General features: G+C 48.4%; 1 protein-coding gene across 2 annotated transcripts in view; it reads right to left on the bottom strand.

Annotated features, from left to right (window-relative positions):
- The window catches only part of DNAJC3 (DnaJ heat shock protein family (Hsp40) member C3), a 251902-nt gene that overhangs the window by 143540 nt on the left and 95261 nt on the right, over positions 1-13101 (bottom strand). For both annotated transcript variants that reach the window (XM_085622545.1, XM_085622544.1), the window contains exon 4: positions 1075-1149. In XM_085622545.1, the coding sequence (XP_085478671.1) occupies positions 1075-1149 (75 nt within the window). The remainder of the gene's footprint in view (positions 1-1074; positions 1150-13101) is intronic.

Raw genomic sequence — 13101 nt, 5'->3', positions numbered from 1 at the left:
GAATGGCAACGAGATTCGTATATTGGTCACTGCTGGATTCCATCTGCTGTTTGATAGGCACGCGGCCCAAAGCAAAGAGGGCCACCATTAACTTAAACTACTTTAGACACCAATTCTTTTTCTTCCCTCATTTTTGCTAATCCACTTAGTTGATAGGTCACATACCTTTCCTACATTACACATAACAAGTTTAATGCATTCTTTTGTAGGATGTCTGGCTGTTTCCCAGTTCTTTGGACTCTACGCTTTGGTGCGAATATTGTGCTGCCTCGCTGTTCAGTGTCATTACCGAGACTCAAACAGAGTTCCCTGGGCTCCTTCTTGATGGGGGAAGGTTTCTCTTAATCTTGATAGAGCCTGTTGAGGGGTTTGTCAGTTGATCCAGCAAAAAGTAAATATGTGTCAAATTTTGAGGTTACTGTGTGGCTCTGTGTGTGTGGCTCTGTGTGTGTGGCTCTGTGTGTGTGTGGGGGTGGCTCTGTGTGTGTGTGGGGGTGGCTCTGTGTGTGTGTGGCTCTGTGTGTGTGGGGGAGGGTCTGTGTGTGTGTGGGTGGCTCTGTGTGTGTGGCTCTGTGTGTGTGGGTGGCTTTTTTTATAGGTGGCTCTATGCGTGGTGGGTCTGTCTGTGTGGGTAACTGTGTGTGTGTGTAGGTGGCTCTATGGGTGGCTCTATTTGTGTGTGGGTTGCTCTATGTGAGTGGCTCTGTGTGGGTGGCTCTGTGTGTGGGTGGCTTTGGGTGTGTGGCTGTGTGTGTGGGTGCAAATGCAATAGCTCTCGCATTTGAGAGTGATTAAGCTATTGACACTGTAAATAACAATGCAGTTTCTTTAAATGTTTTAAAAACAAAAACATAAAACAAAAATAATGTCATGAGCAATGCCAATAGCTTTAACAATGCCAAGACCATTGCATTGTAAATGCTTGTTACTCTGGTTATCACAGCAGCATTGGCAATTCACCAGTCTGTTATACAAACCTAAGAAAGAAAAATGCAAAAACAATGCCTGAAAACATTCCTCCTACAAATTCTAGAAGGTTTTTTTTATGTATTGTACAGTGTCCTCTTCACTTACCACTTTCTTGAAGTCCTCTTCAGCTTCGTCTAGTTTCCCCTGCTTTAGGAATAAATGTCCACGCTGTAGTCTGGCCTGCAAAGAGATTGCAAAAAGAACGATGAGTTGTAGGCGAGGACGTTCAGCATCAACACTGATGAAGGACTCATTGCAGCATGGCAGGTTTGTCAACACAAGTGAAATCAACCAGTGATCTGTGTATCAACAACACCTGTTTGCGATTTTGTGATTGGGGAAAATTGCAATTTCAGAGGAGGATAAAATCACAGCAGCGCTGCCGAGAAGATCAGAGGCCAGTAAAGGAAGGCACATTTGGTACATTTATGTTGGTTTTGGAGACAATTCAAGAACGGGCTCACGGAATAAAATGGCGATGGGGTAACATGGGCATCCTGGTAACGTACAGCAATTCTGGCTGGGTATTATATACCTATGCGCAGCCATTTAGGCTGACTTAAATCTTCCTAAATGCCACTAATCGAATAAAATGACTATACTTGGCGATTCATTTTCACTCTTTCCCATCCTAACCCTTAAAAGTTTTCAGCGGAAATACATGTACATTGGTCTAATAGAAAATACTTCTGTATTTAATTAATCGGTCTTCATATATTGAATTCCCACCTACTGAAAATCAATTCCACGATACAATGTAACAAGCACTGGCAAAGCCAACATGTCTCATGGACACAAGAGCTATTGGCTTTATCAAGGTCTTTTAGTCATGTTGTGCAGCAGCGCAACTCCTGTGCAGGATGGCTGAGAGTAAGAGGAGAAAAAAAGCGCTATGAAGTGGCCAGCGCTTGATGCATCATATTGCTTTTTTGGAGTGGGGGGGGGGGGAGGACGGGAGGGGCACGTGGCAAGCAACAACGAAGGTAGAAGTGGCAAGCAACAATGAGGGAGCAAGTAAAAATCATGGAAAAAGCTACAACAAAGGAGGTGGCAGGTAGGGTAAGGAACATGGGACGGGCTGCAGAGATGGCGCATGCAAACACACACCAGCACCAGGGATGGGGCAACCAGCAACGTGGGAGGGTTCGGGAGGAATAGGGCAAGAAATAACAAAGGATGGGACAGGAGGGACTGGCCAAGCAACACAGTAGGAAGGTGGTAGGAGGAACACAGCAAGCAGAAACACGGCGAGCAACAACGACATGAAGAAGGGGAATGGTACAAGCACCAATGTGGGAGGGTGCAAGGGGAAGGAGCAAGCAGCAACGTGGGAGGAGGGTGGGAGGTACAGAGCAAGCAACAATGGCAGAGCAAGCAACTATGTGGGAGGGGTGATAGGGACAGGACAAGCAAGAAAGCAAGAGGGAGGCAGGTAAGACTATGAAGGCAACAACACAGGAAGAGCAAACAAGCAACAACATGGAAGGGGGACAGAAGAGATGGAGCAAGCAATAATGATGAGGGAAGCATCAACATGGGAGGGGACAGGTGCAAGCAACAATGCGGGAGTGGGCAAGTAACAACGTGGATCGCGATAGGTGGTGGGAAATAGTATGCAAAACACATGCACTCTTATGGAATGCTGCGACTACAAGTAAACAGAGGCTCCGAAAGCGCAAGCAGTGGAAGGGCACTGAGCAAGGATAAGTACTTTAGCCATGCCCTAGAGGAGCGACTAACACACAGGGAGAAAGTGAAACCGGCATGGGCTGACCAAAGGGAAGCAAGGAAATTAAAGTGACGATGAAGCCAACTAATGGTGAGCAATGGGTGGGCTCTAAGCCTCCTGTAAGTTAACAAATTGTCTTGCAAGTGATTGAGCATATAAGCAACATGGCTGCCTAGACACACCCTTGGACGGCTTCCACCAAGGGGAATAAAATCGTGCTACTTCCTGTGCTAAGCCAGCCTAGGGGACCCCAAATTGGGCTGTGCAGGGTATCGTAAACATAGGGGATCAGTTTGGTCCCCTGACGGCCTGCTGAAAGCGTCAACAGGGCCCCCCATCACCTGAGTGTCGGTTTGAGGCCTGCAGAGCCCTGAGCACTGGGTGGCCTGAGCTGTGAGATCCGGATGGCGGAGGTCAGACCTCTATTCTCGGTCCCATTCTTGTGCTGCTGCAGAGGGACGCCAAGAGGGCTGTAGCGGCCTCCGGTGTTGGAATATACTGCCTGGAGGTGCTGTTCCCTGGAGGTGACGGAGTACGGATCGGGCAGCGGAGACCTCGGTAACATGGTGGCTGCCGGCAGTTGAATCCTGTGGGTGCCGCCGTGCAGGTGAGGCATGAGGCTCGGGCCCCGTTGGGGACTGAACTGAGGGTACTCCCCTTCCCCCTCCCAAAGGATCCTGATGGGAGAGGAATCACCCGACCTGACACTTGTGTAAGCCCTGCAACTGAAGTCAAGAACGGGATGGAAGTGAGCAGCAGCGCTGCTGGAATGCGACCCGGTGTCCTGGGTAAGGGTGCACCGCGCACACCTCCTCTGCCCCTCGGATCCAATAGCGGTGCCCAGCAGCTGAACGTATTGGCACTAAACTGCAGCTGAGGCATGGGGTCCCGGGCTCAGAGCTCAACTGAGGCTGTATTGTCGGCGCCCTCCTTCTATACTATCGGAGGCCCCAGGTGAAAAAAGCTCCTCTGGCCTGACAAAGCAGTGTGTGTGGGTCCTATGAGCTAAGACTAGAGGGGGCGACGGTGAGCTTTGGCACTTTTGGACAGTGACCAGGTTTCAGCGTCTGGGGATCCCTAGCATGCCACCTCTGACCCCTGGATCAGCGTCTGGGCGATAGCTGTCAGCTGCAAGGGAATGAGCAGGTGTTGATCTGTCTTGGCGGGCCCCTGAGGGGGACAAATTGATGTGTCCCTGATCTTGGAACTGGCCCCGGTGGGCCCTGGTGGACTGTCTGTTTACCTGGTGTTTGGCCCTCTGCTGCTCCGCTCTGGTTCTGGAGGGCTGGTGCCAGGCTGGGGCCACTGAAGTGGTGATCCTAATCGCTGTGCCGCGGAAGATTTACTTGGGGGAAACAGGATGCCCACAACAGGAGTGCCAGGGGGGAGCTTTGTTGCCCGCTGGTGGAGATGCCAGCCTGATCTGGGCACACAATAGAAAAACTTGAAGGGTGGTCAGGCCGATAAAATAGTGCAATATACTGTCCCAGGACCCCAGGTGGGAGATCCAGGAGCCCAGGCAGATCTTGAAGTTCAGATCCCAGTGCATAAAAACTTCTGATATCCATGCGCCATTCGAGACTTAAGGGTGGAGAATAAGTCCAAGATGGACTCTTTGGCTATAAACATCAATCATCTTCGCCTGGACTTACACAAAGTGGCGGACAGGGTCACGGTTAATGAGGGAGAGGTCACCACGCTGCGGCAGCAGGTTGACGAGTTCCAGGAAACGGAGGAGGGGCTAAAACGTTTTGTGACGTTCATGGAAGAGCATCTGGAAGATGCTAAGGGCGCTCAAGGTTCAACAATCTGCGTTTAATCAGATTCCCTAAATGTGAGCAGGGCCCAATAGCAGATCTATTCTTGGAGAGATGAATAACTACTGACCTTAAGCCAAAGGAACTCTCAAACTTTTTCTCCACTGAATGAGTGCATCAGGCCCTGGCACCTGTCCCTTGTCCTGGCACACCACTGCAGGCGCTTATTGCACGGTTTCTGAATTACAGGGACAGAGACTCTATACTTCAACATGTCCGAGTACATGGCCCCCCCAACGTACAGAGACAAAGCCACTCAAATCGTACCTGATTACACAAGGGAGTGCAAGACCTCTGTAAATCATTCCTGGCTATCAAGAGACAGGTCCAGGTTCACAATAATTGATAGTTTGATCTTCCCTGCAAAGCTCCGGATCCAGCACAACAACAAGGTATGTTTCTACAAGTCCCCACAGGAGGCTGCGGATTGGCGGAATCCCTGGGAATAGGTACAGAGCAGTAGCCAACAGAATGGGGAGAGCAGAGGCGATGAGGAGGGCTTAGATCAGCTTGACGACGCCCAGCTCCTGCTGATTATCCTGAATCCATGGAGCCTACGAGACATGACGATATCCTCATATGCCCAAACTGAACTCTGTGCACTGAATCTAAGCCATTGGTCACACAGAACTCCTTCACGCTACTATGTTTGGTGCACGAAACTTAGAGTGATGTGGCCGGTTCTGGTTGAGTGTTGGGTGGATGCCCGTTTGGGCACTGTTAATGCATGTGATTCGGACGATGCTGTGGTCTCCAATGACTGAGGTATTCTTGAGTGCCTTACAATGTCTTATATACATGGCTGGGGTTCACCAAAGTGGTTGATAATTTGCCTGTGATTCCAGCTGAGCTTCTTTTGGTTCCTTAGGTCGACTGTTGGTACACACCCTTCCCCTCGGCGGAGGGGGTCAGTGGGCTGGGACTGGGCCCATGTCTGTGGGGTCTGGGCTCCCTGGACAGAAGCTACACTACAAGTGGACACAATCTTTTTGTGTTGACTGCTTTTTGTGGGGGTTGGGAGGGTGCTTAGGGTGGGGAACTGCTCCATCTAGTCCATCGGTTGTTGGCGGGGGAGTCTGGGCCACTGCCTTAGGGTAGGAGTTGGTGGGTGGGAGGGGGGGTCATTTCCATATTGTTGTTAATTGCAATGTTGCTATGGTTGAGGTTAGACTGGGTGGGACGCTTCCACATATTGCAGCATTAGTCAGTCTGCTCCTGGTTCATGCCCATATATGGGAGTGCTAGTCTCTTCTTAAATTATCTATAATATTGTTGTGGTAGTATGTATAAAATGTTGTCTTGGAATGTGCATGGACTGAACAGTCCTCAAAAGAGGAATAGAGAGCATGCTTATCTCCACAGGTATACAATAGCCTTCTTGCACGAAACGCGCTTATGGGGAGATTGTGTTAAAAGTCTGCAGAGGCAATGGAGGGGCAAGGTCTATGCCACATCTCATTCCGGGTATGCCAGGGGGGCTCTAATATAAGTGCCTCATGGGGTGCCCTTTAAGCAGGCCTGAGTGTCCCTAGATGTTGAAGACGAGTACGTCGTAGTAGAGGGTTCCTTGGATGCGCATGATCTCGGTCTCGTCAACATTTATGCCCCAAATTTAGATTTGAATTTGAAGTGTTATTTGTAAAGCGCACAAATGCCGTGGCGTCTTGGCGCTGACTGTGAAACATGATATAATCCATAAGTGAGTGCTTAATTTTTGCCAAAAAAAACAGGTTTTTAATTCCTTCCTGAACCGCAACCGGTTCGGTTGACAGCGCAGAGGGTATGGCATCTGGTTCCATAGTTTTGCCGCACAAAAGGATAATGTGCGGCCTCCCCATCTGACCTTCCGTGTTTTTGGGATACAGACAAGTCCTTCTATAGATGATCTAAGGGTTCTGGCAGGAAGGTATCTTGTAAAGAGTTTGCCTACTTCCCTGGAAATGCCTCCATAGAGGGCCTTGTGTACTAGACATAGGGCTTTGAAGTTGGCCCTTTGGCGGACCAGAAGCCAGTGTAGAGTTTTGATGGCCTCTGAGGTGGGGTGGCCCTTAGGTATATTCATGAGCAATCTAGCCGCCGCATTCTGCAGTGATTAAACTTCCTCTCCTGTGCTTTATCAATTCCCAAAAAGAGAGCGTTGCAGTAGTCTAAACTTGGATAGACAAAGTGCTACTACAATTGTTTTTTGAAATTCCGTTGTTATAAATGGGAATATTTTCCTCAAGGTTTTTAAAAGGAGGAAGCAGGAGGAGGTTAATTTATTTATATGGGCGGATAGATTTAGCTGATTGTCTGGGGTTACCCCTAGATTTTTAGCCTTTGAAACGGGGGTGGGGCAAAGTCCCGCCTCCGTGGGCCACCAGCTGGTATTCCATACCAATGGTCCTTTACCAAATTCACGGACCTCGGTTTTGTCGGTATTTATTTTCAGAAAATTTGAACTCATCCAGTGCATAATGTCCGTCAGACAAGCATGGAAACCAATGGCTACTGTATCTAAGGATTCCGCAACTGAAATAGTGAGCTGAGAGCCGTCGGCATACATGATTAATGAGAATCCAGGTTTCCTGACCAATTTAGCCAATGGGGCAACGTATATATTAAAAAGAGTCGGAGATAGGGCAGACCCCTGCGGGACACCGCATGGGAGTCGAAACAGATGATGGGGCTTTTTATGGTAGGGTGGATGCAAAAACCCAAGCCTTCATGCTGTCTGAAGTAATTTTTGCAGGTGATTTTATCTGTGCGCTTAATGGCCTACTGGACAGACCCCCTCCACGCTCTGACACTAAATCCCACATGACCTCTGCCCTTCACCCAGTCTGAGTAGTTTTTCCTTGTTCGACTCGTGGCAAATCCCACACCAGCACCGCGTACATATTCCCATTACTCTTTGGCATCAGGTACATATAGTCGGCTTGACTATTTTCTTATTTCTGCACTTGCTGTGCATAAAATACTGGATATCCGTTATTTAGCTCGCTACATTTCAGATCACTCACCGTTGCTGGCTGAGTACTCCCTGGAGAGGCATCATTTCCGAGTTCCCTTACGCCAGCTCATAGCTAAGTCCCTCACAGATCAGGCATTTGTGGGCTTGTTAGAGGGACCCTTTCCCAATATTTTGATCATAATTGGAATAGCATCAGCAGTAAGGCGGTGGAGTGGGATGCTCTAAAAGTAGTGATGCGCAGCAAATGCATGGCCACTGTCGGACACTCGAGTGGGGCCCAATATGTCGGGAAACTGTGCTTGAATCGCTTGGAAAAGAGCTAATGGATTCTCTGACGTCTATGGGTTAATGAGACAAAAAGCGGAGGGTCTGCAAATTGTGGTATCAGTTATAAAAAAGCACATCCAAAATTTAGGGCAACGCTGATGGTATATGGAAGGGGGGCTGTTGGCGTGCCTGATTAGATCCAAGGCAACCTATGCTAGTGATCAAGGATCAGGGAAGTCGAATAGTGCATGCCCAGATGGCTATAAATTTGGTGTTTGGGTCAAAATTGAGATCGGTATATACGGAGCCTCCGAGGAACGTCGCAGATGGGGTGTTATCCGATTACCTCTCTGAACTGCCTCTGCAGCACCTTTCTCCTGATGATTGTGAAAAACTGGATGCGCCTGTAATGAAGAAGAAACTATAAGCTGCGGTTAGGGCGCCTATGTCGGCAAAGTCACCAGGGGCTGATGGACTCTCTGCAAAGTTTTACAAACTATTTTCCGACCCCCCCTGCTCGATAAGCTTCTAGCGGTGTATACAGAGGCCTTGGGGAGAGGTATCCTTCCAGATTCTATGCAGCAAGTCCTGATTGTAATGCTACCGAAACCGAAAAGAAATCCGCTAGAGGTGGCTTCCTACAGACCACTCTCTCTGTTAAATGTGAACCAAAATATCCTTAGTCATGTGCTCACTACTAGACTGCTTCCACACCCGATTCAGGAGGATCAGTCGGGTTTTTTCCCACAGTGAAAAATGCTGTGGAACTTGCACTGGCGGTCTCATGTGCTTCATACTCTGGAGCTGGGAGGAGACTCTTAACGCCTTAACCTTTATAGATAATGAACAGGCTTTTGACTCAGTGAGGTGGGACTATGTCTGGAAGGTACTGGAGGAAATGGCACTGGTCGCACTTACATTCAATGGGTCCGACTATTGTACTGCTTCCTTGTAGCCAGAGTTAGTATGGGTCAATGTTTCTCAGAGATCACAAAAACTACAAAGGGGTACTCGTCAGGGTTGTCCCCTGTCTCGGTTACTTTTAGTCATAGCAATGGAGTCCTTGGCCCGCAGACTCCGGCACCCACTGCGCTGATAGGGTATACAGGCTGGACCTACGCAGCATAAAGTGTTCCTCTACACAGACAACGTCATGATATACTTGCGGCAGGCAGTTTACTCATGCCGGGTGTTACTGAGTGTAATGAACAAATTTCGGGTGTGCGTGTCAAGGATGCTAAGTCGGCCCTGTTCCCTTTGGGACGACTACAGGCAGTCTCTGTGGCTCAGCTCTCCCCAGTGGGCCTACCCTGGCGGGTAGACCAGGTCAGATACCTGGGCATACAAATCGTGCATGGGGAACAATGAAAGTTCGACTTGAATATGGGCCAGGTGCTTTATGATCTACCTCATTCCATTACCTTTTGGAATACACTTAGGCTGTCCTGATGGGCAGTGTAACAATGATTAAGATGGCAATCCTGCCTAGATGCTTGTATGTCGTCCAGGCTGTCATGTAAGACATAACGCATGCAGTGTCTTGGAAACTAAACACCTAACTGGTAAAACGCCTTTGGACTGATAAACGCTGCAGGGTGGCCTCGCTTCCCTCCACAGAGAATGGGATTAGGACAGGATGGAGATTCCTGATCTGGAGATTTATTACTCATCTGACCAGATGCAGCATGTGGTCCAATGGCTTGGTGGTAACCTGGATTGGGAGAGATCCTTATTAGAGGGCACACATGACATGCACCAGCTTGGGGCGGTGCTAATGCGTGGCTGTGATATCCCGGACAGTTTTGCTCACTTAATCCGCTGACTCATGGGTACACTTAGGGACAGGGCAGCAAAACATGATATCTACTGTACTCCTTGTGCCCCAGATCTTGATATTTGGTTACTGCGCCCATTTGCCCAAATAACAGACAATATGGCATTAGATAAATGGCAGTAATGGGTCAGCATAATGTTATCTGACGTATACCCAGAGGGCTGCTTTGTCACTATGCAGGTGCCATGAACTCTTTTGGTATAGGAGGGGGGACATTTCTTGCAATACGCCAAAATAGCTGCCACGGAGCGGAAGTTGTGGCTGTCCATCCCTCACGTGCCTGATCCCACACAAACTTTGGTGACATAGCGGAGGGACGCTGACTCATTTTGCATATAAGTAGGGTGCTACGCACAGACCAGAGGCTACCACTTCTGCGTGTGTTGAAGGCCTGGCAGACAGTCATCGAAGACCCCATTACCCACAAAGATTGGTTGAAAATCCATGCCGGGGTTCGTAAAGTCTCAACCTGTGCTAGATTCAAACATATCCAATATAAAATTGTTTACATGACCTAGATGTCCACTAAGAGATAGCATTCCATATATCTAGCAAGGGAGCCATGGTATCCGCGTTTCTGGGGACTTGACTGCAGATTTTCTACACATGTTCTGGTACTGTGCTGTTATTGTGCCATTCTGGACAGAAGTTCTGTCCACTATTCAATATGTCACTGGTTGGGTTGGGCGGAACCTCCAGTGCCTACTGAGGCAGACTGATAATCGCAAAAACCCCAGAGTAGGAGGTATACACTCCTGGGGCTTTTAGTGGCCAGGAGGCACATAGTGATTAGTTAGATTAGCCACCACAAGTTGCAGCCTGCAAAAGGGACCTCACAGATTGGGCCGGTGAGGAAGAGGCAACAATGAAAAAGACACACCGAGATAAGAGGGCTTCTGAGGCTCTGTTAGCCAGGGGAGACATGACAAGACTACTGCTGAAGCATCAGACACTATTGTTAGAGCGAGTGAGGGCACAGAGTCTCCTACACTGTAGTGTCGTACTCTTGGCCCAGTTGGGGCTTCCTGTGTCTGTATGTCTTTCTGGCAAAGCATTGAGACCTTAAAGAATCTGTATCCTTGATTATTTACGATGTAATATGTTTAGAATCTAAGGTGGCTTTATCATTACGAGTTGATAGTTAAAATATGTGCAGGGAGGTGCAATGACTGAGGGTAGTATGTGTCCGGGGACAAGACAAGGGAGACAGAAGGTTATTTGTGTTATATGCATGTGGACTAATGACGCTTGCATCCCATTTTTAGGTCTCGCTAGCGTAAGGCTGCGCGCATGCGCACTCTCGCTGGCGAGATTTAGTGTTGACAGGGTATTTTCAGTAAGGGGCATTAAGCCCCGCCCCTCTTTCCCATTGGCCGGCGTCACCGTTTATGGTAAACGGCGGCCAGCCATTGGGAAAGAGGTGCCGGTGACGTTTTCACTTGGCTTTTCGAGCTGTCCCATTTGGACGGCCTCGCCTGCTTTGCGTTGGTCGCAAAAGGTTTCTTATCTTTATGTGGCCAAACACATGGCCCCATAAAGACAAGAAACCTTTTGGCAGGCGAGACTGTCCAAGTGGCTCGGCAGAAAAAGCCGAGCAAATACGTCACGTCATGGCGTGCGCTTGTTGTTGGTTCCTTGAGATTTATTTCACTGCCACCCCAAGAACCTCTGCTGGGTGGACGACTGATCCATCGCATTCGTGAGTGACCAAGACCATTACCAGGGAACACAGTAAGCAAAAGAGAGGTACGTGTAAACGCCCATTGCAATCAAAAAAGGTGCACGTCGCCTAGCAGACCACTGGAACCCGCTGTCTTTGCAAAGTGCAGACACCAAGGCTGAGACAAGAAAAAAAAAAAAAACACATCTGGGTAACAAGCGGGACTCCAACTGCCCTATCCCAAAGCAGCCCAACCTGCAATTAAACGAAATGGGTAACAAAGACATTAAATCGCACACAATGACCTAGGTCGCGCTGCAGCTTCCATTTGTGAGTGACTATACGGAATTTCGGGCGCGCTGCTCTCACCTGACTGGTAAAAGGCCGCTACATCAGCCGACTCCTTTGCTGTCTCTTCAGGGGGCTCCCCCGCACTGCTAGCGCCACTCCTGGTTGCGATTGAAGCCCAGCTTTACTCCGAGATTCATGCGCCAGGATTTCTTGTCAAAAACGGGGAAAAGAGGGGTGAAGATATTGCAGCGCTTCAGAAGCTCAGTCTCTTCTCCATCTTGTTTTCAGCGGCCGGGGGAGAAGGCGGACGGAGGGACTGTTTCCGGCGAGGATTGTCGTCACGGCCTAGACCGGAGACGGGTGCACAATCACTCAGTTCTCCAGTGCCAGTCATTTTGTCAGTCTGGTAACGTACAGAGTAAAAATTAGAGCCAACCCGCAAAACTACTTTTCGAGCTTAGCCTCGGAGCTCCAGTCAGCACCACATGTATACATCTCATTTCTGCCTGCGGTGACGAAATGACTAGAATTCTCTTGAGACTATGCTTCTGTTCAGAGCAAGGAGCTACTAGGGAAAGTGCTTAAGAAAACAATAGACGTATTCATTAGCACAGTCCATGAACAACGAGCTCATGTTGAGTGACATCAGAGGAAGAGAGAGGAGAGATGTGGCATAACGACCAGAGCTGCCGACCTTGGAGATGGGTAACCCGGTTCGAACCTCCGCGTCGGCTCAACATCCTGTGCTTCTGGGCACATCATGTCATCTCCCCGTGCCTACCAAAAAAAAAGAGAAGTATTTGCAATGCAATAGGTCTCGCATTTGCGAGAGTTGGAGCTATTGGCACATGTAAATGACAATGCCTTTTATTCATTTGTTTTGAAAACCTGCAAGCGGCGCACTTTGTATGTATAGTCCTTGCTTACGAGAAGCAAGGCTTGCAGGAAAGGAGACTGCCAGCCTTACTTCTCACAAGCAAGGACTATAAGTACAAAGTGCTTGTTTAGGCACAGCTTGCAGGTTTTCAAACGCAGAAATAAAAGGCATTGTCATTTACAATGCCAATAGCTCAAACTCTCGCAAATACGAGACCTATTGCATTGCAAATGCTTGTTCATGTAGTGTTCTGGGTTGCTCCACTGCCTGTTGACCTAGCAACAAAAATTCAAAATAAATACTTAAAAAAAAAAAAACACAAGTGACTGAGCACGTACTTCTCAGCCAAGGCCTAAAAAGGTGATATTGAAAACATTACAGAGATAATGATGTAGAATGGCACCCTTATATTCTATAAACGTATCTTCAGTAATGCTCTTATTTTATTGTTGTCTAGTATGTATACAGCCTTTCAAATTCAGTTGTGGGGCTCAGAAGTTAATTTTGGAGAGGGAGCAAGCAACAATGTGGGGGAAGCACAACTGGCAGAGGGCTCTATATTTTGTGTTCCTATGTAGGAAGCATATTGCTATCATGTGCAATAGACCAGATAAGTGCTCTTATCTTGTCCTGGCACCCTTTTGAATAGAGTTGCCGTGTATGGCAGAGAAGAGGCTGGATCTCAGTAACAATGTGTACCACAC

The sequence above is a fragment of the Triturus cristatus genome, chromosome 8 (genome assembly GCF_964204655.1).
Source record: "Triturus cristatus chromosome 8, aTriCri1.1, whole genome shotgun sequence".
NCBI lineage: Eukaryota > Metazoa > Chordata > Amphibia > Caudata > Salamandridae > Triturus > Triturus cristatus.
The sequence above is the reverse complement of the archived record's forward strand: the minus strand, read 5'-3'. Positions and strand labels throughout refer to the sequence as shown.